This window comes from Pseudopipra pipra, chromosome 2, assembly GCF_036250125.1.
Source record: "Pseudopipra pipra isolate bDixPip1 chromosome 2, bDixPip1.hap1, whole genome shotgun sequence".
NCBI lineage: Eukaryota > Metazoa > Chordata > Aves > Passeriformes > Pipridae > Pseudopipra > Pseudopipra pipra.
The window spans coordinates 46,244,467-46,272,320 of NC_087550.1; the positions used below are offsets into that span (position 1 = coordinate 46,244,467).

Here is a 27,854-nt window from a genome sequence, read left to right on the forward strand (position 1 = left end):
GAAAATCTGAATATAGTATTGACTGAAACTTTTCTTCCTGAACTATTTCAATAGCAAACAAAAATGTCATATTTTCTGTTTGCTCAGTCCTGTGGCAATCAGTAGAGATTTTGGGGGGAATTTTAGGAGATATCTGTATGTATTTTCACATGCACCCAGATATGTATTGGACTATGTATCTGTTTTTAAAATGCAGCTTCATTTTTTTTTTTCTTCTTTTGGGGCTGTTATGTAGAAGAAAGCCAAGGAGTATTAAATTGTATAAGAAATAAGAGCTACTAGCTATTGATAGTAAACTGATATGTCCTTGACTTAAGAAAAAGTTTAAAATCCAAGCACATCAGGCACAGTTAATCAGGAAAGAGAAGTACATTGTCTACTAGAGCTTGTTTGAGAATATAAAAATTAAATGGTCTGGTACTGATGGTTTTGCCAAGCCCAGAATCAAATTTTAGGGTTCCTATGAGGCAGGTAAAATCACTCAATTATAAAGTCTAACAATCACAATTAGAGAGGAGCCCCAGAGATATGTGCATATTCTGGAAATCCAAAAGGCTTGGCACTGACTACCTGTATGTTGCTGGTCATCCTTTAAGGCCTTTTCCAATCAATATTCCAGGAAATGTCAAGGTTACTTCCTTAGAAAATTGTACATACGGTACAGATAGCTGCAAGTCATGGTTAAACTGGGTATGCAGGTAATTATACTGTGAATAAGAGTGTCCTTTTTGCTTTGTATAGTAACGAAATGGATCAACACACTTTTAGACTGATTTTGGTGCTCATCTGCTGGATTAATAAACCCTAACAGTAGATCAGAGGCTGTCAGACATCTTTATCTTAAGAAATGGTCAATGAAATTCTGGAAGTTTTTTCCTGCTGGAGGGGCTGATCTGTGCCTTGGCTTTGTGTTTAGCACTGCAACCATTTTCTAACAGTTGATGGACTGAGTGTTTTGACTGCACAACTAAAAATGAGGCAGCCTGCTTGCGTTGTGTAGTTATCCAGACAGTAAATGAGATGATCATACCAAGTAGGATGCAGCTGTTGTCACTTCAGCTGATGCAAAGCCAATGAAGTGTGAGGAGTAAAGATGTAGAGTAAAATGTTTTGACTAAATAACAAGGAAAAAGACTTTTAACTGTAATATTTAGTTATAGTTAAAAGGAACATATTATCTACTAGTCAATTACTTTGACTAGTCAATTACTAGTCAATTAGTTTGTCTAGTAATTATGAAACTATTACGAATCACAAGTTCGCTAAAGGAGAAACTTGGGCGTTTGTTGATAATGTTTCTTACTGAGATCAAACTAACTGTCTTCTGTTTTGTGCAATGAGAGCAGCTGAGTAGGGCCTGCTTCACTTTGTTGTCCATTTCTGTACTTGGCTTTTCTTTATTTTTTTTCAAAATAGCCTGTCAGAATGGGATTCCAAATTATAATAAACATTGCTCCAAATAGCACTCCAGAAAGAATGTTACATGTGCTTTTATTTCTTGTTTAAACTAATTCAACTATTTATTTTGCAAGTATATTTCAGCTTTGGTTAATAAGGTGGGATGTCACATTCTTACAGGCTGCCAAAATTTATCCATTTATATCTTTTAATTTTAAGTCAACACTTATATTATTGTTTCTCTGCTTGATGAGGTTGCCAGTTGCTCAGCCTCAAGGATTACTGTTCAAAAGACTAGATAGTTACATGATTCCCATAGTTAATTTACGCATTTCGATCAAACAAGAAATAGCTTATGGTCTGTTCCCTGGTTGATTATAGTTCTTCTATCTTAAAAGGGCTATACTTAAAATTTGCTTGCTTATGCCAGATGGCAAGTTCCTAATTAAATTCACTTCTCATGTGTCTAATTTTCCTACTTGCATTTTGAGAAAGCAAAAATCTCAGTAGGGCCAACAGATTGTTGGTGTATATTAACAACATTAATAATTGTTATTTTTACAGTCTTTCTTGTGAATGGTAGCTCAAAGAAATCTTATGATTTAAGCTGTGACTTAACCTTTGGTACTAAGGCTCTGCTTCAATAGAAGTTCAAAACTTCAAACCAGATTCTTAGAAATTATGTTCTGTACACTTCTACTTTTGCTCTTTAAAGGCTGTTTGATTGGGTTTTTCCACAGAAAGTAGGAGCACAAATTGCTATTTTATTGTGGTGGTTGGTGAGAAAAATTGCTTGTTCTTTTTCTACTTCCTTTCCATTGACCTTCTTTTTGTCTTCCTAGAGCATCAGAAGAGGTAAAAACTCCTGAGATCTCAACTAAATGCCAAGCTTCCATTTTCTGCCTGATGAGGACAATCATCTTGATCCAGAAAAATCACTCTGGATTAAGTACTTCAGCCTGGCATTCTTAAATATGGTTCAGTACAGATTCTTCATGGAGTGATCTTGGGAAATCATCAATTCAATTGTATTTTTTAATGTAACTGTGTTTTGTTAACCAAAGAGTGCCCAGACCTTCAAGATAAGGAATTATTTCTGTGAACTGTTTTGCTGGGTTGACTGTGTACCTGTATGGTACAGGTCTAAACTGATTATTGGCAATTTAGAAGTGAGGGACTCGGCCTCATCTCCAGAGTCAAAAATGGAAACACTACAAAATGCTGTATACTTCTAGTTTCCAGAATAATAACTAATGTAGCTGTGGTTTAGGCTGCTTTACTCTATAGTACTAAAAATGCTTTTTATTGTGGCTTTTCTCACCCTCCACCCCATTTCTGGCATTTTGAAATGCTAAGGCTTTTTTTGCTGGCGTTCTTTTAATGAGTCATAGTGTAGTATGATTTTGATGGCAAAATTAAGAGTAATCTACTTCAGAACAGTTTTACAATGGCAACTTGTAAAAGGAAAAATTGTTAATCGTTCAGTGTTTTATAGCATGGCTTTAAAGGAGAAGTAAAATGCTTTGGAAATATGGCTTTTTCTGGCTACCAAAAAAACCACGTGAGATAATCAGTATTGGATAAAAGCTTCTCCTATACAGTCTGCAAGACATTAATTTAATCAATAACAGTGAAAATATGTCTGGTTTCAGAGAATTCATAATTTGGTAATAATGTGGTTTATAGTGTGCAAATTGTTGAAGAAAAGTGTATACTTTTGTCCATTAGCCAATTCATCCTACTGCATACGATGCTCGTGTAAACATAGGTGGGTATGACCTAACCTGGGGGCTTTTTGTTCTTCTTAGTTGCTGTGTTCCTCAAAAGGAAGCAGAGAAGATTGTCATTCCTTAGGAACATTTAAAAATACTCTAAAAAAGACAATTTCAGAAACCACAAATTTACCATGGTGTATAAAAGCAAAGAAACGCAGTGAGGGAGCCTGCAGCTCCAGAAGAACAGTTAAGAGAAGAAATTGTAAGGGCCACAGAGCTGCAAGTCAGGTTTCACAGGTGATAAAATGGAAACCTCTTTGATTCTGGAGAGAGCTTCAGAGCTTTCTGCAACTCATTGAATTACTGAGGGGACAGATATCAGGTCTGGAGTGAAAGGTTCTTTGCGCAAAGAGAAATGGCCAGGAAATTACTTGTTCATAGGCTTTCTTCTATTAATATTCTATCTTAACTGCTTGATCCCAGGTTCTCTATTTTAAAAAATAAAAATTCTATAATGTAATCTGGTTTACTTTGAGGAGCTCACTGTAAAGGAAAAGTTTAAGCAGATCCCCTTTAAAGTTTCGTTTTATATGTGTAAATATAAGAAAATTATCTAGAAATAAATCATGTAAACTCATTTATCTTTCTTATACAGCTGAAACCTTTATTATACCTGATTCCCTTTTACACTGACTATTTATCAAAACCTGTGAACAGAAGCAATCATGTAAAAGGAAAACAATTACAACTTCTTTTTGTCTAGATTATTACTAAATAAAGTTTAGGATATAGGTTCATGTAAAATGAAAACAATTACAGCTTCTTTTTGTCTAGATGATTACAAAATAAAATTTAGGACATAGCTTCTTTATAGTCTTGTTTTGCTCTCCCATTGATTTATACCTAATCTTCATTTCACTTGGATCAAGATTTAATTAGGTAAATGACCAGACTTAACATATTAGCCAAAACGTACTTTTGGGTTAACTTCTTCTTCAATTTTATTTATTTTCTTCTGGTTTTTCAGCTTTTAAATTTTAGTTCATTTTTTATGGAGGTACTTCTGATTTTGTTGCACAGGTTCAGCTTACAAAATAAACTAAAGAAGATCTCTTTAGGTCTCGTAACAAATTATTAAGTATGTATTAATTTATTTATACTAGCTTAACAGCCAGTCTTAACTCGTTCTCTCTCTTTGAGCATACATGCTGGTCTGTAGTATGACCATCCCACAGTAGCTTTTTCCACTTGTTTAACAGGGAAGAAGCAATGTATTAATACTGTATTGTTTTCCTAAATATTTAACTAGTGTTCCATCTTTTTATCACTGTTATGGATTACTGAAGTTTTAAGAAAATTAAACTAATGCAGATTCCTATTATGGAAATAATTTAGTAGTCAGTTGCTCCAAGTATAAAATTACAATCCACTAAATTCTGGGCGTTGAGTGTGTCAGGGCATGAGCTCTGGGTTCTGTTGTAGTGCGCTGGCCAGAGCACTATAATTTTCAGATTTCCACTTCTCTTCTTCTAAATCTTCTGAAACAGGAAACCTTTTTCTTGTGTGCCTTAACTCTTTCTTTTTTTTTCTTTCTGGGAAGATGCATGGTGGTACTGAATAAAAAAAGTATTCTAACTAACGAAGTAGACACTGAATAACTGGATTTACACTGAGTTTTAGGCGCTTTTATATGCTTTTGTTTCAAATGCAGGTTAGATACACCTGCTTTATTATCTCAGAATTAAATATATGCTATGTAACTGAAAAATAACGTTTAATGATAAAGTGGCAGATTTTTATATCTCTTGATTATCGGTATTTCTGCTCTGTCAGTGAATAGGGAAGGAAGCAAGAAAAATAAAAGAAGATAAAAGAAATAGGAAGAAAGCAAAAGAGAGTGGTAAACTCATTTTATTCTTTAGGGTTGGTATGTACAAACCTTCATGCAATATGAGAATATGAGTACAGAGGCAGTACTTCCAAGACCTATTAAACCTATTCTACCATGGAGGGACAGTCAATCTACCATGGAGGGACAGACAGGGGTTTTGCTTTTGTTTTTGGTGAAGGTCAGATGATGTAGGAGGAAATGTTATCATCAAAGAACATGAAACATTCTCTGTTCATTGTCAGTGCTTTTGACATCTGTTGTAGAAGTGATTTGACATACTGTAGGAAATAGACCTGTGAATCCACTGTTGTGCCTGTCCCAGAGTGCTTGCAGGTGGAGCTGTGAGTAGGTGCGCAATGATTCATATCCTAAAATAATAATCCAAATGCACAAAACAGTGAACCTATGAAAAAATGCTTTGCTCCACTCTCTGATCCAGTATATTAGAGAGTTTCATATAAACCAAAAGTATACGTTTCTTGTTTTCTTCCTGAAAAAAGCTAACGATTAACTTCCTCAAGCCACAGTATTTGAATTTTATGCTTAGAAGAATGCTTAAATCATACCAACAATGCAACAGACAAATTAATTCCAAATCTGCTTTGATATTTAATGTTTGATGGTTTTATTTCCTCCCTAATATTAAGTCAGGCAACATCTTCTGCTTTTAAGTACTTTTTTTAGTACTATAGCAAGGTCCCTCCATTGTATCTTCCAGTCTGCACAAGCTGCAGACTCAAATTAGCATTTGCTCCCTCAACTGGACTCTTCGAAAGGGTCTACAAAATGAGCTTGCTTGTTTGCTCTTAGAAAAGAAATTTATCCCATCTTACCTCTATTCCAAGGCATCTGTCAGGCTCATCTTTGCACAGAGTACAGCTCTGAGCACAGAGTACCCATGCAGCTTTTTACTTGTTGCTTCACTGCTTTATCTCTTTAAAGATTCATGCAGAATTAAACCCACAGAAATTAAATAGTTTTTAATCAGATTGTATGAAGATGCAATCCAAGCAGAAGATACCACTGAACACATCCTCGCCCCAAAAAACCGTTAACTAGCCCCCTGTGACAGTTTGAATTGGTTTTATTTAAATTAATTTTGTGTCTATGTTAATTTGAGAAGAGATTGAGTTGAGCTGGTGAACAGTAAGTGGAAAAGATTCCTATTCTAGAACCACTGAGTGTACTGGGGAGGAAAGTCCAGGTGACTGAATGTGGCAAAAAAAGGGATAGAGAAGATGGGTGTGGCAGCAAGGAACAGAGAGATAACAGCTGAAGCAGAGATTGAAATACTGATAGGAGAATCAGGCAATAGACCCACAACCAACTGTTCATGCTCACACATGGAAAAAACTTCTAGAAACCAGACAGAAGGACCTGCTGTGCACTGACACACGGGGCAGTTGGACACTTATGAATTAATTCTTTTATTTTCATATTGTCTTGCATAGTAATTTTGAGATTTTTCTCTTTTAGTTTATTCTTGTCCGTTCTTAAACAAAACATAAATATTCTGAGTTTCAAAGCTGTTTTGAACCTCCTTATAGATATCAGGTAATGAAACAGTCTAAACAGATCTCCCTTAAAGCCTTGTATTTGTGGGTTGTGTGTTTATATTTCAAAAGGTTCCTGTTGAAATATTTTCCACTTTGTAATTGTTTAAAACAGTTGCATTTTTATAGCTTTAGTAGGTGCAAGAGTAACTTTCAAATGTTTACTTCTGTTTATATTGGAAAGATATAATCCTCTTTTGGCTCACTGTTTTGCTCACGTTTAGATTACATCCCTTTCTGAATATTCACTGTAGCCCTATTCTTAGGAAGAGGCAAGGTCTTGATCTATCAATAAATGGATGGCTGTCCTGTCCCTTACAAATTTAAAAAGCACATCAAACATGACCAACTCAAATTCTTTGGAAGGAAACACAAAAAAATTGATTCCAACAGTTCTTCGTTTATATCATATTTGGTCCTCTAACAGCAGTGGGAAGATAGGAGAACTGGAAAAAATAGTTTTTGAAAAAGTGATTTTTCTATTGCATCATTTCAAGTTCATAAGTAACTAAAATGCAAAAGAACGAGAATCAAGGACACTTGGATATTTCCCCTCTGTTCTTGGAACAGAGATGGACAGAGATGTCCAGTAAATACTTAGTTTTTATATTTTCTGACCATTAATAAAATTATCCTCCACTTTAATTGGTTGGGAATTTGGTTAGTTTGCATTTTTGCATTCGTACTTTTTTCCCAAAGTATGTGCCATTTTATCATTAATGTAAATTTGCTTTTGCTGCACTACTTGACCTTTCTGAACCATTAGCAAGGTATCTTAATATTTCATGTGGCAAAAATTCTGTTTCATAGGATCATTTAGGTTGTAAATGACCTCTGATATCATCTGGAGTTGCACATCCATGCAACCTAATTTTAGCTATTTTTACTGTTTACCACATAATTACAATATTTCGGATAAATTCAGTTTACCATACTGGCTAGAGTATTGTTGTTCCTTAAATACCCTTTGGGTACTAAATCCTTATCACAATCTTTAAACATCTCGCAGACTTAAAAAATATCTGACAGGGCCAAATAGCTTCTATGTCCTTTTTAGTCAGATGAATTAAACTGATAGCTGATAGTCGTTGTCTTTTCCACCATTGTGTTCTTGTACTTTGAGGAATATGCAGATATTCTTGAAATCTTGTAGGTATACACAGAACTTTTTTCAACAAAATTAGAGGGAAAAAAATAGAATGGATTAAAATGGCAGAATATTCAAACCACAATTTACCTATCTTTTTCCATAGCTTTTTCATGCTGTAAGTTTGCAAGTACTTCTAGTTAGTCAAGTATGAGTGGACTGACAATGTGGAAGATAAATGTTTGCTTAGTTACCTTTACAGGACTACGTTGTCAGTCATTGACTTTTGAACTCCAATTGGAAAGGAAGTTGGCAGGTTTTGGTGAGGAATGGGACATCAACATTTTTGAACTGTGAATAGTGAAAGAAAGATTTAGTTTTTGTACAAATGCAATGTAATTCCATAATTAAATTTAGTGTTCATTATACTAATGTATTCTAATCTTATGCTTGCAACAGAAATATTTTTTATTATTTTGCACATAGATTTTTTACTAATGTTTATTTCTCATTTATTGTAAATTCTGCTGTCGTGAATATTTGGAGTCCAAACAGGTGTTGGGAGTCTAGTGTTTCATTTGTGTTCCACAATTTTAAGCTCAGTGAATTTTGGTCTATCCCTTGTAAGATGTTGTCAGTTAAAGTAGTCAAGAGGGCAGTTCAGGAATATATCTTATTCTTTCTTCATTCTCATGAAAAATTTTGATTTCTCTTTCCCTTCTTTGCATTTAAATAGGAAGACAGCTGCCTTCAGATGATACAGAACTCACTGACAGTTGCTCTTGCTTCAGTCCTACTTCATGAGAACTTCAGAAGATACTAACTGAGGTATTTATTTGTTTTTTTCATTTTTAGAATTTTTACTTTTCAGAAAATAGATGTGTAGAAGAGCAAGACAAAGGATATCATGAATCTAGACCAAGAAAATATGTGGAAAATAACACAAAGTTCTGTCCATAAAGAAAGCTACTGGGTGATACAATCTAATCTTTCTATAGCTGGGCACTATGTTAGTCCATGTTTTTTTATAAGTTCAGAAATCAAATAATTACAAATATACCAAAAGAAGATATATTAAAATGCCCTTTAAAATGTTGCTTTTTTGAGGGTCATGTATCCAGTTTTATCTGATTCTCTGATTTTCTCCAAGAATGAGCAAAAGATTTTGCAGGAAATCCCTAGAATGAATCCCATTCACCGAAATAATGACTAAATAATGAACCTTTCAAGACTATCTATCATTTATAGATTTCTTCCTCTAATACTTACAAGGAATTTCAATTAAATAGGAGCTTTGGTGTTAACACAACATACAAAGGCTTTCCTCACACTTTATCTTTTATAAATCCCCAAGATTAAATATAAAAGCAGTTTCAAAGCTATTGTTAAATATTTTATTATGAAAAATATTTGTCTTTTTTGTCAGATATTGGTGAATTAATTCCTTTGTATAGAAAAGAACTTCTCCATTTGTGTATGTAAACAGAGTCTGATAAAGGAGCAATGGCCATTGAATTCATAAAGGGAAAAAACTATCTTGTAAACCTGCGATCAGTTGGATTTGTGTCAGTCCTAAATTTATGATCTGCAGCTGTTAAATGTCTGATAGGAGCTTCGTCTTCTGAAGCATGATAACAGTGCGAGGGCATGGCTGGAAAAAAGGAAACGTGCTTTGAGAAATGAAGTTGTCCAAACATATGGACAATGATTGCAATGCTTTATATAGCACAAAACTTTTGTTTTGTTAATCTTACAAATGTATGGTTTAATGCTTTTTAAATTGCGGACATCTACCAGCACAGATTCTAAAATATTGTAGGTTGAACAGAATTGTTGGTTAGTGTTGTGTAGTCAGTCTAATATAAGCAGTGGTGGCCTGGAATCCTTGTTTCTGCGTTTGAGAACTCAAAGCTTAAAAGATACTGAAAAAATATGTGGCATAATTTCTATAATTTCGCCTTAAAATATATAATATATGTTACTTTTATATATAGCTCTTAGTATTTATGTGCGTCTGTCTTTTATACCAAGACAGGCTTAACTTTTTGGAAAAATTCATAATTGTTAGTGTAGTTCTTGTATAAAATTTATATGTACTATTATAGGTATATTATAATATATGTATTTTCTTCTTTTAAAGAGACTTTTTATATGCCAGCCAGTTTAGATTATAGCTAGAATTATGTTAGCAAGCAAATGAAAAATTTTCAAAAAGTCAACTGTTAAAATTCAGTTGAAAGTTACATATGGATTCAGAGAAGAAAGCAGAAGCCATTTCAGTGCACGTTATGGATTGCTTATGTCTTACAGTGGGGCAGTTCATTTCTGGAATCAGTACACAACCGTTTTAGCAGTAGAATTAGCCGCTTATGTCACAGATTATAATTAGCTACATCTTTGTGCCAGAGCAACAGGATGGAATGCAAAACACAGCCAAACATGTGAACGAATTTTCTTCCAGTGATATTTGGCCAGGCCTAAAATATCTTCCACTCCAGATTTGAAAGTAGTGGAAAAGTTAGGCAATTCTCTCTTGGGAAGAGACTGATTGTAGTGTATTCAGAAGACCACATTGTTTCAAATCCCTACGGTACGTAACAATTTTTTTAATATTTGTTTTTGTATCTGTAAAATATTAACATGTTAATAATTGAGTTTGGTTTTGTTTGTTCTTTGCTTATTACGTGGTTGTATTGAGCTTCTCCCCATCTGATTTTCTGTGCAACACTTCAGGCTGATTTTGTCCTTATTTAAGGATCATTTTTGATGCTTATGTGATTTATTTTAGAACCTAAATTATGCATTCATGTTTAATTACAATTATTTTCGATTCTGATAGTTTAATTTTACTGGGTTTTACAATTAAATGCAGTATTAAGTTGCATAGTTTAAACCTGCACTTTTATAATATTAAGAAGCTAACTCTTAGTACTTTTTAAATCTTTTACAATATCATATTACTGTACTTATATAAATATATCATTTACAGTAGTAAACTTCTGATGTTTGGGGCTATAAATTTTTCTCAGTGTGTCTATCACATACTGAAAGTTGAATTTAGTCAAGAATGTATCCATGCTTCTGTTGAAAACTTCTTTTTGGCTTGATAGTGTGATAATAACCTTCCATCTGAGGAATTGTGACCAAAATCAGTTCTAACTTCTGTGAAGCATACTTGAATTAATATAGGGCATATAATTATGTGTATACAGAACTCCTTTTACAATTCTGTAATCTCCTTGAATTCAACTACATTTTCTCTTGGATAATTTTACTGCCTGAAAGAAAATTACTAACTGGATATCAGTGGATTACTGACTCATTATCAAATGATTTGTTGGACGATACTTGGTGTCTTGCCACCAACAGGTGCTTGCACTGCATACTTAATCATGAATCAGAACATAAGTTCCTAAAACAGGATATTGCAAAAGAGTATGATTGATATGATAGGTAAAATATGATTTTACCTAATCAACACCAGTCAGCTAGGCTCCTTTTGTAGAGGTCTGGGTGTTTTTACTATTTCTGTCTTAAATCTCCTCCTGCTTGAGGAGGAGGTGATTCATGTCCCAGAAGTGTCCGTCTATCTCCATTTTCTGTGGAGGGGGCATAGGTAAATATGGCTGATGCTGTCTGTATTTGAAGAGATGAATTCTAACCTGCATAGCCACTTCCAAATTAGTAATGCATTTGAGTGAACTGTATTAACTTTGTGCCATAGGGTTCTGAAAGTTTGTCGTCCGTTAAGATTTTAGAGGTTTTGGTTGTGATGCAGTCACAAATTATGCCACTTAGGCTGAGATGAATGTCTATTTATCTTCTAAACAAATTTGCTATTAGTTACAGACCTCCTTTCAATTATGTATTGAAGAAAAAAATGGTCCTAGGATACTACCAAAGGGTAAGAACCACTGTATGGAGTTAAATTAAAATAAAAGGATCTAAATTAAGCCCACCATTAGAGAGAACCAATTAAAATATCTTTTCTAAACCTTTATACTTTTGCTAATAGCATGCAGTTGAAAACTTAGTGGTTTAAAGGACATTATATTTTGAGTTTTATTCATAATCATAAGGCTTTAGTAACAATGTGAAGATACAATATTCATACCTACTGTAATAGGTTTGTAATTATACAGATTTGTGTGATTATACTTAGTGTTGAGAATACTGAGGCAAAATGTATGTTTTAAGCTAAGAGAAAAGAGTTTTGGAGGAACAGTTGAAAGAAAGAAATGGCACAGAAAGTTGGATGTGCAAAGACCCTCTTACCTGAATAGCCTTGTGAGATTTATTCATTCCTGTGGAAAGTAATGCGTTTTACATGAGATACAAATCCCAGGTCCTGACTTCTTACAGTTTTTAATTATTTTCATGACTTGGAATTAAGTAAGCTGGATTTCCTTTGGACTTACTTCTCGAAGTTGATTGTCTTACATGTTTGATGAGTGCCTACTGAAGGGTTTTTGTTATAGAGACATTTACAAGGTCTTTCTCTTGTACAGGCTTTCTGATATAAGGTCTTCTTGCCCATTGTAGTCTCTCAGTGGAGAGACTGGTCAAAACCATTTTTCCATGTTCTTCATCTTCTGTGTTTCTTGCATTGCATTATTACTTTGTCACAGTTGCTGAAGAAACTTAGAATTGGTTGCTACCTAAACAGCTCGAGTCAACATCACCAAAAAAGGCTTCTGTAGTACATGTCTTTTGATGATTTCCTTATGTGTCTAATACACATTTAAATTAACTGGGTTTTCCCCTGTGTAAGTAAAAATGAGTAATAAAGTTGTTATGAGCAGGACTGCAGTGCAACAGAATCACATCAATTTGTAGTCTTTGACATTTAAAATTCATCAGAATAGGGCAGAGGTTTAAAGTATGTAATGAGACACAGCATACATAGGAAAGCATTTTGCTTCCCTTCTACAGAAAAGGAAAGTGAATTTGAATTCTTAGTTTACTTCCAAGTGACTTGTCAAAAAAAAGTACAATTGTTACTTTCTAGATACAAGGTCAAATTATCATATTTTTTAAAGCATACATGTGATCCATCACGTGAATTAGGAGGGGAAAGCATGAGGATTACTTTTCATCTCTAGCCTCTACATCTAGTTCTATTCCTTATTTCTTTTGTGTATTTTTATTTCACTATTCAAAAAAAAAAAAAAAAGAAGCCTCACAGAATAAGAGTATAACTCCATTTATTATGTGAAATCATTTATCAAGGCTAAATAAGCTACTTTCAAGGTCCACAATCAACATAGGAGAACACCACAAAAAGGAGTTATCTGTTTTGTAGTTGGGCTGAAGTCTACTGTATGAACTGGAAGTATCCCTCTAAAGACACAACAGCATTCTACCTGGAAGTAACACTTTCATAAAAGTAGCAGCAAAATGAGGAAAAAAGAGAATATGCCAATGCATATGACTTTATGTACTTAAATAGAGCTGTTTCTTTTTGCTCTCACAGAGAGTACCCCCAGCCAGCACTGACAACATGAAATACTTTTGCTGTGAACAACACTGAGGATAATGTTAAAGGACTTTTGCAAAAAGCTTTCTCATAGCAGGACTTGCATTAGGAACAAGATTTCTACAAGATAAATTTTGGCCCTGCTGTGAGTAATCATTGCTCTGTGATAGGAAAGCTCGTCTATCAGACACATAGAAAATAAAAATATCTTTTTTACTTAAAAAAGTGTTTTTAAACAAAAATATGTAGTTGCCTTTTTTTGTTTAAAAGTATCAGAAGTTATTGTTTTTCTAGTAAACATCCACACAAGATTATGACAGCAGAGATTCTTTCATGATTTATCTCCATCAGAGGGATTGCTTTTTCTTCACTTTTATAAAGAATTTCAAGTCTTTTGATGTGTTCAGCAACACCAATGAAGATTATTTTCCCATTCCTCCCCTGAGTTAGCTTTGCAATTCTGGCCTATGTGTCACACTTCTAAGTATATAAACAACCAGAAGAAGCATGAAAAAAAAATTTTTAAAAAGTATGCCTGCCAGTGTTTTCAGATTTCTGGTGTTGTCTCCAGGGAAGGAAAATTTAGGGCCGCAAAAACAATTCTTATTTGTATTTAATGTCCCTTAAGAAATGGGCCATTTTTAAACGGAAACCTAATTTCTGCTGCAACTCAAACTGACAAACTACCAGATCCTGTTGTCTGCAAAGTTTAACTTTAGCATGTGTTAAAGTAAAATTTTATGGTTCTTTCTTTTCTTACGATACTGTACATTGACAATAAAGGAGGAATGAAAAGTAATGGAGAGCATCCAAGACATAAGTAACAGAACAAAACAAAAACAAGTAATTGAGAGCAGCAATTTAAATGGCAATACAAACGTGAGATGTATCCATTTTGTCAAATACTCAGATAAATTTTTCTTAAAGTCCATGGCACACAGAGACATAGAAACCACTCTAAAAGAGACAAAATTCTGTTTAATCACCCAGGTTAGGAGTATTACTGCTGACCTGATATAATAAAAGGTTGAATGTGATGACTTAAAGGAGTTCTGAAATGTTCTTTCCAGATAAGCTGTGTGCTTAATAAATACTCCTAAAATAAATTAAAACTATATACCATGCAAAAGTGTATTGATTTATTCTTTGATCTATTCATCCAGATTTCCTATTTCTTAAAATTATGACATTGTTTTTATTTCTCCTTTTGTGAAGGAATATTTTTTCAATTGAAATTAGTGTGACTTTACTGTGTTTATCTAGAGAAGGCAGGGGGGTTTAACTATTATTAGAAATACTACAATGATGCATATCAGAAATGGTTAGCTCCTTTGAAACACTAAATTGCAGTCAAAACCACAGCAGATTCTGTTTGTCATTTGAAAAAATAAGTGAACTGAAGTTTAGAGGCAAAATAATTTTTGTGAAATCACGTTTAATACAGATTACCTGTTCTTCAAGAAAAGATGTTATTGCAATACAAAATTACCAATATTTAATATTGGAAAAACTTAATCTCACATTTAACTTAGGTTCCTTCTCTTTCCAACACAGAATAAGGTATTTGATTATGCATGTCAAGAATGTAAAATGTATTCAGTGTGTACATTTGAAGTCAAAAATCCACATGTAAATTGTGCTTAGGTTCAAAGATAACTATATAAGAATGAAGGTGTTTGCCAAAAAGTAGGCTGAAAGCATCCCAGAAAATATTTAAGAGAACTATGTTGGAAGGACGGATCAGGATATATGCTCTCTATAAAAAAAAGTTTGAGAAGGCAAAAGTAACTCAGCATGGCAAATCAGCAGATTAAGGGAAACAATTAAAAGAATTTCCTAAATCTGAAGTTGTGTGCAAATTAACAAAACAGAAAAGGTCGTGAGCTCAGGCACGTTAAATCCAAAACCAATACCACTGGGAAAAAATGTTTGAAGAACATGAATGATGAAAAGTCTTTCCTCAAACATGAGAATGGCCAACACCTACCAGCTAGTTTGTATGGTAAATGAGTAAGACTCTAAAAAGAGTGGTTGGAGAAGGATATAAGGACTATGACAAATTATTTTTTTTGTGTTTTTCTTGAGTATGGAAGAAACTGGAGCACTTTCTGTGATATAACTCCACTTTATGATTACTCATCAAAGGATCTATTCCAGAATAAAAGGACTATAGAAGGAGCTTATCTACAGGGGACGTGTAGATAAAGTATATAGTAATATTCAAAATCAGAAGATGCTCAATAAAGACTTCTGAAAAAGAAAAACAAAACAGAAATAAAATAAATTAAATACTATTGGTGATAAAAGGCCAGCTCTAAAGGCTGGAGAATCCTAGATTAATTTAGATTGGAAGGAGCCTCTGGAAATCATCCAGAAGTCCCTCCTTCTGTATGTTCGATTAGGGAGCTGTAGGAGACTTAGCAGGACAGCACTTCTCCTTTGGTCTTTCTCATAACCTCCTGAATGTCTTCATTTCTGTTTCAAAGCAAAACTGTGTACTCAGCACTTTATACACAACACAACCCTCTTCCTCCTTGCTTTACCAGCCTTTCTTTCCTCAGTGCACGTATCCATCCATTGCAGCGTTCCAGTCATACAGGCTATCCACTATATTTTTGTAATTCTGGTGGGATTATTGGTCAGCAGCTGTGCATGAACTTCTAATTGCTCTTGTTTTCTGTGCAGTATTCATTCATGAACAGACACTGCAGATGGGCCACAGTTATGCTGTTTTTATAAGGAAAGGGAAAGAGCTTTCTCCATCAAACGGTCATCTGGATGCTTCTTTGCTGCCCCCAGTGGATTCACTTTCCTTAAGACTATAGCAACCCTCTCCTGGTGTACCTAATTTAATGCTTTTCTCTTTAAGTTAGCAGTGATGCTCTTGCGCAGCTTGATCAGATGGATTCCATCTCTTTTCAATAGTTCTCAATCCTTAAAAACTCTCCTGTGGTCATAAAAGCCAAAACTCTGTCTGTGACACCAGTTAAGTATTAGCTATTAACATGCAGGATATGTCCATTCCTTTAAGAACTCCTTTTCTCTTTCCCTGGAAGGATTGAGGGGAAAATCAGCTGGTCCTTAAAAGCTTTACCACTCCCTCAGATCTCTATAATCACTCTTCATTTGCTGAGCCATAGGAGTAACATTGCTGCCCCTGTAATGAACAGCAAGGGCTGGATAAATCTCAGAAGTCTCTGCAATATCCCATCTCTGATCACTCATCGAGCAGCAGAACTTCCAAGACATCAAAGTCAAGTCAGCAGATGGGTGCCGCTGTCTCTTGATAAAGGAACTCTCCAGTGATCATCACTTACCAGTTGCCTATGCAGGTTGCTTGTTTTTTGACTTTGCTGAAGGGTAGTTCGAGACTGAGTGATCAGAAGTGAAAATGGCAGATTAAATTCAAGCTAGGCAGATGCAGAGTTTTGCACATGGGGGAAAAAGCCTTCAGATGCAAAGTGATGGTATCTGAACTATTTACAACTTCGTAGTGAGTTATGATGGATTATGCACTGACAACACAAGTTCAGTGCCCACTAGTTGTCGTAAAATGAAACATTCAGAATTCATGGGGAAGCAGTAGACTTCAACTCCATAATTTATCTGTTTTTTGAGTCCTGTATGCTGTTTTTGTTCCTCCCCCATATCTGAACTGACTAGATTAAGAGGAAGGTAGTAAGCGCAACAAAACGAATAGCGCTGCTTTCACACAAGCCAGACAACACAACCTAGGAAAGAAATTACCAGGATTGGAGAGAAAACAGTATGATGGAGATCTGTAAGAAGGCTTCCATTCTTTCATCAGTATCATCTTTTAGTTGCAATCAAAGAGAGGCTGTTGAGCTAAATGGACTTTGATCTGCTCCAATGTAGTCCCTTTTATGATTTTAAACTCACATATAAGAGAATAAACATAAAAAATATTCTTTGATTATTTGTGTAGGTCAATTTGTTGTTATTTGTGGGATCTAGTAGGATAGATATATCCAGTAGATATCCTACTAGGTATATATAGAACTATCTGTATAGATAGATCTAGTAGGATATAGTAACACAAAGCAACAGAAACAAAATTTAAAAAAATAATTCTGACTACATCAGTCATTATGTTTTCTATTATTGTTGAATATTGGATCTTGTTATTTATCAAACATTTCATTCTTGTGAAAAAGTTATATATTTTAAAATAAAATCTGTTTGTGAAAGCTATGTAAATATTACTCTGTAAATTGTTGCTGTCTACTGGTATTTTATTCTGATTGAATTTTCTTTTTTTGAAAAATTAAACTGACAGAATTCAACTTACTGTTGTTCACCTCAAAGTTTCTACCCCTGCCCATCTTTTGACTTTACAGTCAAATATGAGTATGATAAAATAAATGCATAGAGGTTTTCAGGGTAATGAAGTTTTTTTTCAATGTTAGTGGAAGTTTCTTATGAGATCATGCCCTCATTGAAGGAAGACTCTGTTCTGCTACATTCTGTAGGCATGTGATTAGTATCTACTGAGTCAGAACACACAGTTCAAGCTAGCTAGTACTGATGTGTGTTATATTTGGCTCAGGAAATTTTTATAAAGGACTCAGAGAGAGCAGAAGTAACAAGATTACTGCACTGATGTCAATACTTGAAGAATAAAGTGTACAAATCTGTATAGAAATAGGCCTCATCACTACTTCTGTTTATAGTAAAAATTATTCATTAAGCTTTCACTGTTTCTTTGCTGTTTTTAAAGGATTTTTAGACACAACTGAAAGCAATAGCAAACATACACAGATCCTCTACCCTAAACTCTTTTTATTCCCTTTTGTACCCTGTTGCTAATTTCAGTTTCATCTTTGCTGCTGACTAAAGTGATGAGCATAAACTGGGCTTTGAGTTTGCTCTTTCTCAGCCGTCCTCCTAGATGAAACAGTTACCTTCCAACACAAATTCCAAATTTGTTTCAGAGTATTATTACAGTGTTCATAAAAGATGTCCTGTCTGTTCCAACAATATGTCTGACCTGCTTCATGATGAGACGTAGTAAGAACCAGTCCCTCATGTCTTGTGGCCGTTTGTAACATCTAAGAATTCCTGTATTGGATCACTCATTGAATAGAATCCTTTCCCATAAGCTTAGGCTTCCAAAGGTATTGTGTGGACATCTTCCTAGTTCATTGTAATACAATATGAAACAGTTTTTCTTAAAGAACAAAGGCAATGCCTTAAAAATACTGTGCTGTAATTTTCTGGACTTGCCAATGATATTATAAATCTAAGTGAAAGCGTTTTTCTTTGGAGGATAGTATAGAGTTTAATGTATAATTGAGAATACAGGAATTGGTCTGTACAGCAGTCCTGGAAATGAACAGTAGACTCACATGTCCTTATTTTTTCTCTGGCACTTCCTACCAGGTCTGAATGTTTTACTTTTGAAGGTACAACAACTTGAGGTATAAAAATATGGTATTAAGAGTAAAAATTTTAATTTCATTAAATGTCTGAAATGTCAAATTTTTTGCTAGGCTTTTTATTTTGTAACTTCCATGTCAAAATATGTTTTATTGATTAAGAAGGGCATTTATTATTGTGAGATTTTTTTAACAGTGTGTCATGTATTATTTATCATTCGTGAATACATTTGAGTTTTAATTATAGAGAACAGGCTTATTAGCACTACCAAGAAAGATGATTTTTTTAACAATGGCATTTTCTACTTTCCTATTTCTCCTCATTCTTATTTCTGCTCATATATGAGAAAAAGTAATGTAAAAGCAATGGATAGTCATCCCTCTATAATTCATTCTAGTATTTGAAAGATACTGCTAAGGTGCAAAACTGTTGCAATTCTTATAAACTAAAGTAATATACATATGTGAATTACTATGTTTAACTTTCAGGCTTCAGTTTGTGGATAAGGTATTCCTGAGGTACTGACTAAGGGAATCCTTCACTTAATTTCAAGCATACGTTCCCAGAATAAGCAATAGGAGTTGCCTTTTCCTCTTACCCTGCTGTGTCACACCATTCTCTCACCACCTTTCTTTATTCTGCAGCAGAAATCTTAATTCTTTCCTTGTGGACTTGTTCATCATTATGAGTAAGAGAGGGAAGAACATGCACCAAGTCAGGGAGTGAGGGCTGAAAATTACAGCATTGTCAGTCCTCAAGTGCTCACTGCTATCAGTATTTGCATGACTTCTGAACCCATTGTGTGTAGCTACTGTAGAGTGGAAAACCTGAAAGCAGTTTGAAGTTTGGGAGTTCACTGGAATTCACGTTTTCAGTTGAGCTATTACTGTATGCTGAGCTAAGGAGTTTTTGAAGAAAATTTATTCCTAATAAAGTATGGTTGCACCTTTATTTTGAATAAGTAACCAATTCTCATGTCAGTTAACCACACTTTGAACAGGGAATAGGACTAGATGATCTCCAGAGGTACCTTCCAACTTTCATGTTTTTTGATTCTGTTCTGGGAAAATTGTTATATGATGAATCAGAGACTTATCTAGCATCACCTCATGAAGAATTGAATGCAGTAACATGGGCACACCATCGTTTCATAGCAAACTCCTGTCTTCTGTCACTGTAGAGGATCAAAAATGCAGATTAAGCAGTCTCTTTCTACTTTCTCTGTTTGTATTAGTTGAAAGCCTTAACTAAGACTTTAATGACTCATATTTTGAGTAATTTAATTTATACCTAGCCTAATTATAAACACTTTGTTAAATGCACAATTAAAGAAAAAGAGGGGTCTAGTGGAATGAATCTACTCTGTCTTCTGCTTTAGAGAGAGAAACCTTAGAGGCAGAAGGCTCTGCAATGATTTCTGTTCTGATACTGACTGCAGTACATTATGTATCTAGTGCACTTGCAGTCCTTCAAGGAAAAAATAAATCACCTTGAATAGCAACTTCTATGGGGGAAAAATGTATTGGACTTCAGAGGGCAAAATTTATTTCACAATCAGGTTCATCAAAGCAAATTGGTCACTATTGCAGTTTTATCACCTACTCAAGGCCCCTACTCAAAGGGCTTGGAGAATAAAAACTTCATAACTAAGAAGAGATTAATTATCTGATGTAGGTTTAACATTTTTAAATGTCTTTGTAGTAATATACCCTGTTGCAAAACAATGAATGACATTCAACAGAACAAGACAGTGTTTTGCACGCTGAAACTATGGAAGTTCATTACACAAAGAACAGTAAATAAGGAAACACATAAATGACCTTGACAACATTAATGGATCTTAGTCTTTCATTGTTAAGTGAAAACAATGGTTGTACAGACTGCTCTTTTCTCTCTTCTTAAAGGATAATTTCAAAAATCTTGTAACAGTAATAAGAGCTCCATGATGTCTAACCAGTAGCCTCACCAACATTGTGATCCAATCAGTTCTACATCAGCTATTCTAAGTTCTTTGTGTTCATGAAAACGCTGTTTGTTTTACAAGACAGAGTAACAAATATGTTGGAAATCTGAGGAAAGTAATTGTGAGATTTTAATTTTTCTTTTACATTGCAGTACTCAAGGTCACTCAAGGAAACTTATCTGTAATGGTGACTGAATTTCAGAGAGAGAAGACTCACTTTTTAATTTTTTTAATGAAAACACTTTCAGGCATTTTTTATGAAAGACGTGGGATTTCTCATACCAGCAACTAGCTACTTCTTAAAATATTAGTAAAGTACACAAAAATTAGAAATAATTTGCAAAAAAATCTGTCTAGTATTTTTACTTGGTCTTTTGATTCTGGTGGGAGTAATTTATTTTTATTCAACCTGATTAATGTTTTGGGAATATGTTAAAGAGGAAAATATAAAAGGTAAAAAACAAAGTTTAAAAAACATTTTTACTGTAAATGAGATTCAAAAATAGACAGATATTAGACAAATAATAATTTTAATATAGCATATTAAATTTATATTATTAATATAATAATAATGATATAATTGTAATATAATTGTTTTATATAGTTATATAATATTAATATAATATATAAATAATCCTATGCTGTCCGTGACTACCTCTCAGCTGTTGTAGTGGCACTTAAAATGTGCAAAGCTGTTTGTTGTGACTATTTGATAGTTATTATGTAAATGTGCACTGCAGGGTATACAAACAGTTAACTAGGCCATATGAATTTCCTTGCTGTTTTCCTCAGGGACCCAGCTCTTTTTAACTGATGACACTAGTTTACAATTCAAACTGTAATATTCCATATAATACAAAAATTTCAGCAAAGCAAGGTGGGGCAAAATGAAGTACAATACGATGGAATGAGAGAGGGTTGAAAGGAATTGGAAAATTTTCATCTACTCATGAGAGTTTGAGTTTTCCCTGCCTTTCTGTTTTTGTCTTGAAAGCTTTTCCATTTGGATTCCAAAGGTTTTCCATCTTTCCATTTTCTTTGAACAATGGGATTGCTCCAACTGTATTTCATCTGTCAGGAAAATACTCCAATTGCACCTCTTTTCTGTTGGTTAATCAGTTGACTGATTCCCCAAAGACAAAAGTGTGCATGCCTGAATGCCCCCAAAGTGTGAAGTCTTAGTGTACTTCTGATGTTCATACTATATATTAATACCATTAATGAACACAATGTTCCATGAAGATACCATATGCAGATCGTAAAAGGAGTTCTCACTTGGCTGAGTTGACGGGTTAATTTCAGTTTACAGTTTGTTTATAATGGCACAAGAATTTAGTTTTAGTGTTTAAAATGGTCTTTCTGCTGATCTGTTTTATTTTAGCTCTATCACCTCTTTCATTGTGAATTTTCTTGCATGTGAATAAATATATTTCATGTAAAGAGAGAAGAGTAGAAACACTGATGACTGTTCAGAAGAACATATGTAGTATGAGCACCAGTAGTGCAAATTTCTCCGTGAAATCTCACCAGCTCTTCTTAATTCTGATTTGAAAAGGTTCTATTGAGCGCTAAGGTTTGTGTCTCTGTGATGAAAATCCCAACACAGTTGGAAAGAGTCCAAAAATATAAAATGCTAATAATTATTTAATCATTAATGGTATAACAGATAGCTATTAGGATTAACCAACTAAGTAGTTTTATATTTAAATTATTTTTTCTAATCTAGTGTTATTATTAGATTAGAAATATGACAAAATGACAAAGTATTTGAGCAATACAGTTCTGAACTGTGTATTAAGGAGAATTTTATTGAAGTTCATGAAAATAATATAACAATTTATGAACAAAAATGGTGAAAACATATTATTACAGTTGAATTAAACTTAGATTGCTTATTTTAATTGAAATAGTATTCGGTCTTCAGTATTTCCTACAAATAAGTCATTCCTGAAAATATGATTAACAAGCTTCACTCAGGCCTGCTTTCCCAAACAGGCTTACAGATAAGTTTGCAAATTCCTTTTTCAAAACAAAGATCCCTTAAATGAATATTCCAGAGCTGTCAGAATAGCTGTTTGAACTTGATGCCCGACCTAAGCTACGTCCAACAGTAACATCATTGATGGGCAGTTTTTCAATATCTCAGTATTAATAAAAAAAAAAATCTCCTGGACCTCTAATTCATGCAAATGACACAGGCCAGTTTCTAAGTCTTGCGTGAAAAAGGGTGGAATAGAGCTGAGGAAATGTACTATCATGGCTACATATTTTTAGAGGGCAGCTTTAATAGCACAATGTAAAGAACATACAGCTCTTTCATCAGTGGCTTAAATGTATTACTATAGGCATGAATTTCTTGCCTTACATACAATACATACAAGTAATGCCTGAACACATGGGAAATCTCACGTGGTCTCAACACCTACAGTGTACTAATTTAATAGTTTTATCTATCATTTAAAATCTTTAACAAATCTTTTGACACCTAATTAGCATTCAGTATCTGGTTTAAATCAGCAAAGAGGCAAGAAGTAATTGGATTTAAATCAATTTTACTGATTATGACAATTAGAAAATACTTTTAAATAGCAAACTATCATGATAGAACTTAATTCCATGAATTATGGCCAAATATACAAAAATACATAAGAAATATGCGAGTAATCGACCTTAATCTTATTTGACTTCTGCTTGTGGGGGCCCTTGAACAGAAACACCAAGAAATTCCTCTTCCAATGAAGTAGCAGACTTTTGTTTATTGTGGTACTGCTAGCCTTATGCAAATAAGATGTTTTCATGGCCCATTTGAAAGGTGTAAGAATTTTCATTCTGAAACTAAATTGCTATTTTATCTTCACTGTAAGTTTTCAGTACTGTTCTTACTCTTAGTCACTGTGGGCTGCTTCCTTGTAAAATAATCTAAAGGTAGCAGTTACCAAAGTCATTGTTCATACGGCAGATTTCTTGCTTCTTCAACTAACTTGTGTACATCCAGGTGTCTAAGTAGCCACTTCCTTCTTGGCATCTGTTTACTTTGCTCCTGCACAACCAACTTACAGTTTCATGGTTTTTCCATTTACAAATCACATTTTTCATCATAGTGCTAAATATCTGTTGTTTTTGTTCTGAGAGTCTATCTTGAATCCTGGCAGACTTCACAAGCCAACTATGAGATCTGACTATCTAAAGCTTTCCTTTCAGCCCAGCTTTGTAAAACATCCCAAACATATAAAATTATTTCTCTCTGACTTCTCCAGACAGGTCTGAGATTATTTTCCTGTGTGATTTCAACTCGTGAACATGTAAGTCAGTAATGTTGAAAGCTGATTCTCCCAAAAGAAGCAGTCCAACGGCATCAATTCTTATAGGATTTCTGCTGTAATTACTTGTTATTGGGCCACTAATTCTCTTAAAAATCATGAAATATTATATTAAGGAGAAAAGCTTAATCCTTTTCAAAGCATTCAGTTGTCTAGGCCAGCATTGCCCATTTACTAGGACCAAAGCAATTTTTGGCAGTATTAATAATGCTCAGGAACAGCAGAACTGTTTTCTCTTAGGAAAAAATAATTCATGCAGGGAACGATGCTGTGCTGGGAGATGTCCCCTGTGGAATTTCTCAAGGGCTGAAGACAATTGCAAAACTCATAGGCTTTTTGGTAAAATGTGTAATGGATTTTGACCTCACCTCATTAAGCAGCAGTACATAATGCATTATGTTTAAAAACCTCAACTCACAAAATAAACATTTTACAACAGTGTAAAAATGGAACAGAGAAGAACAGGAATCCTATCTTATTGTTAAATTACATGCTTCTGGAAATCATTCTGATTGAAATGTCTAAAACATGCAGGTATATACATATGACAAAGTCATCCCATGCTTGCTTTCTTTCTCTTTTGATGAAGAGAAGTTAAACCCATCGAAGGTGCAGTTCATTGCATGTCTAAAATTCACCTCTAAAATAAGTCAGACAAATAATTCCCAGCAGGTTTATCTATCTCCATTGACCATAAAGGGAGTCCCCAGGTTGACTGGCTCAGATATTCAATGCTGAATTGTGAGATGAATTCCAGTGTTAAAAACCATTGTGATGAGGCTGCATAAAACTGGAAGACATGAAAATAAATTGGCAAATTCTTTGGCAAATGGTGCTTCTACTGCAAAATTTACCTTGAAGATGTAAGAAACAGCAACACAAGAAAGAGGCAAAGCAGTCTGTCTTGTGATGAGGGCTTCTCTTACTACAGAAATTTCTGTAGCTGTCATCTATCTTATTTTTTGTTCAACTGACACTTAACAAGTATGTGTAGTGAAGAAAACAGTAAGAAGCTGGGTACCCTGTATTAGGGTATATGTAATTTGTCATGGTTTAGGAATGGTATTCTCCAGTTTAGTGTTCCCACTGATACACTCCAAACCATGCACTGCTTGCTCACTCCCTCTCCACCTCCCCTTGCAGCAGGCTGGAGAGGAGAACTGGAGGTACAAAAGGTAAAAATCATGAATTGAGATAAGAACAATTTACTAGAAACAAGAATGAGACAAGAAACTAACAGTAACATCAATAATACTAGTAACAGTGTACAAGAAAGGTGAACGATCCACATGCAAGCGCTCACCACGGGGAAACCAGCAACACCCTGTGCCCAGCATGTGCAGCATGACCCTGTCTCCCCTCCTTGCCACCACTGGTGAGGTGGTATAGGATAACCTCAGGGTCCTAACCATGCCCCTCCTGGATACTGCATAAATTGGCCAGAACCAGGACATAGTTGTACTATACATGAGCAAGAACTGCACAGGTTATTTCTCAAAGTATATCTCTTGGTGTTACCCGGTCACAGTTAACAGGTGTAAGTTATATGTTGAGAAGAGGTCTGTGTGGAAGTAAGAGTAAAGGTTTGTCTAAGCATTGTATGTATAAATATCCCAATATCTCATGGCAGAGCATGGTAACGGAGGTTTAAGATAAGGGTCAACTTCTCTGTGAGTAATATGGTTTATGATACAACAATTACATGGAAAACAAAAAAAAAATAGTATCATCTCAGGTTTATGCTGTATTCTGTAATCAGTACTATGTGCTTGAGTAATACCCAGAGCTGAAATACAAAATCTGTTTTAAACAAACACAGTGCAAGTGGTGAATATTAAGTAACATCTTGTAAAACTACGTTTTGCAGTAATATTAAGCCAAGTTATTTCAGAACCTATGATTCTTCACTATTAAATCATTATACTATTTTCAGCAATGAAAAGATTTATATAGACAGTCCCTGAGCAACTGAGACTGGTAACAGAAAAAAATTAATTACAATATCTTGTACATTATTGTACCATAATGCCTGTAGCAAAGTTACATTATGAACTGCCAATGATTTCGTCTAGTTTTTGAATGCAAATAAACAGCAAATTAAATTATTTTTTTTAGTGGAAGTGCAGAAATAAGATGACTACTGCAGATATATATAAAGAGATAATACATGAACTTCTGTTCAATTGTAAACTTACATTGCAATCTCTGTCTTGCTAGGAAGCTACAGGAACAAAAGATGACATCTTTTTAAAATGAGGGTTAGAACTGAGAGCCACAAGCTTGTTACAGATACAGAATGGCTCTGCAGAAAACTTGAAAAGAGCTTCTGTAACTTTACTTAAAGTAATTCAGCAGCTGAGCAAGGATGTAATTTGATCATATTTTGAAAGTTGTGTGAGCAGAGCATGGTGATCTCATTGATAGGAGGAAATTCAGACTTGAGAGGAGACCTTGTATGAAACCTTTCTGAAGGCACTTTCATTTGGGAGCATTTTATTGTAGTAAAGTGGACCAGGTTTTGGATGTAAGATGCCTGTGGACATACCTGGCTCATGAGAAGGGCTTGATCTTACAGTACCTATGTTCTTTTTGACATCCATGTCTGGATTGGGCTTTTTTTTGCTTTCTATCAGTGTGAATTAGCAGATATTGCCCAGTGTTTTTCTTGATAAGCAGCTTCAGCTGCTGAGTTTTTATTCTTTTGGCTGAAACCGTAAGCTTTAATGAATGTTTTGAATTGTTGGTGATCTCTGTGCTGTAAAGGTGGAACTTAGTAAATATACTCATGTTTTAAGAAAATGCAATCTTTTAAGATTCCTTTAAATTCAAAGAATGCTTCTTTAAGAACTATAGTATAAAGTGAAGTTGTTTAAATCCAGTAAGTAATGTTTTTATTGTTGATATATCTTTAAATAAGAATATCTGATGAATTGAGAAATCATTATTTCTTGTACGTTGCTAAGAACCATTTCATTTCTTTACATACATATTCTGAAGCTTAATATATACTGGCATTCTAACTGATACACAGTTAAGTTTGGCAACACAGAGAATGCATTTTATTGGAGTCAAAGATAGAGTATGGAGAAGTCTTTTTGAACATGTGTTTCCAAGGTACTGTTACCACTTGTAACTATTTTTACAGTAAAATAATATTGTTCTGTGAGCCACAGATTATGATACGATCCCATGAAATATTTTGTGATGGAAGAATTAGAATATTATGACAAATGGGAGGAAAGTGTTGCCATTCTTAATAGGATTTAAGCCTCCTGAAAACAGCAGTTGATGCAGTTAATATATTAAAACATCAGGTTGTGTGTACCAAAAAACCAAGATGTAAGTTGAGTGGAACATCATGAAAATGCTTTCCGGGTAAAACTTCATACGAGTTTCCAGTTTCTAGTAACTTGCTATTACAATTATATCTTCATATTTCCTTGGATATTATACAAATATTTTCATTTAAATCAAGAAACTAAGCAGTCCTTTTTTTTCCCTTTACATAGCAGATGGTACGTGAACAATACACTACGACAACACCAGGCACTAGCCTAGAGAGGCCGAAGAATGAATATGTCTACAAAATTGGAATTTATGGCTGGAGAAAGCGTTGCCTCTACCTGTTTGTTCTCCTCCTGCTTATCATCCTAGTTGTGAATTTTTCTTTGACAATTTGGATTCTTAAAGTGATGTGGTTTTCCCCAGTAAGTGTCCTTTTTAATTTTCCATTCTTCTAATTTTCTCTTCCTTTCCCTGCCTCACCACTTCACCTATTTTGTATGTACATCAGCTTCTCTGTATGTAATAGATGTTTCTTTTTTCTTTCTTCTCAACTGTGATTTGTACTTTGTATTTCAGAAATATCTATCTTTGAACAAATTTCCTCATATGTAATTTCTGTACTGACAATAATTTTTGAAATACTGAGGTTGTTGATACCTTATATTGCAATGAATTCTAACCATTCTATGAGAATGTGTTTTACTGCTGTCTAATAGTCTCTGCTTAGTTGATATTTTATAAACGTGTTTGCTGTAATTTTATCTCATAC

General features: G+C 34.3%; 1 protein-coding gene across 6 annotated transcripts in view; it reads left to right on the forward strand.

Moving 5' to 3' along the window:
* SGCG (sarcoglycan gamma) overlaps window positions 1-27,854 on the forward strand; it is a 112,120-nt gene that overhangs the window by 24,809 nt on the left and 59,457 nt on the right. The window contains exons 1-3 of one of the 6 annotated variants that reach the window (XM_064645350.1): window positions 10,115-10,234; window positions 11,494-11,548; window positions 27,310-27,507. In XM_064645350.1, the coding sequence (XP_064501420.1) occupies window positions 11,525-11,548; window positions 27,310-27,507 (222 nt within the window). In that variant the 5' untranslated portion in view covers window positions 10,115-10,234; window positions 11,494-11,524. Of the gene's footprint in view, window positions 1-8,380; window positions 8,473-10,114; window positions 10,235-11,493; window positions 11,549-27,309; window positions 27,508-27,854 lie in introns of those variants that run through there. The other 5 variants (XM_064645351.1, XM_064645353.1, XM_064645352.1 and 2 more) reach the window with 5 other exon arrangements.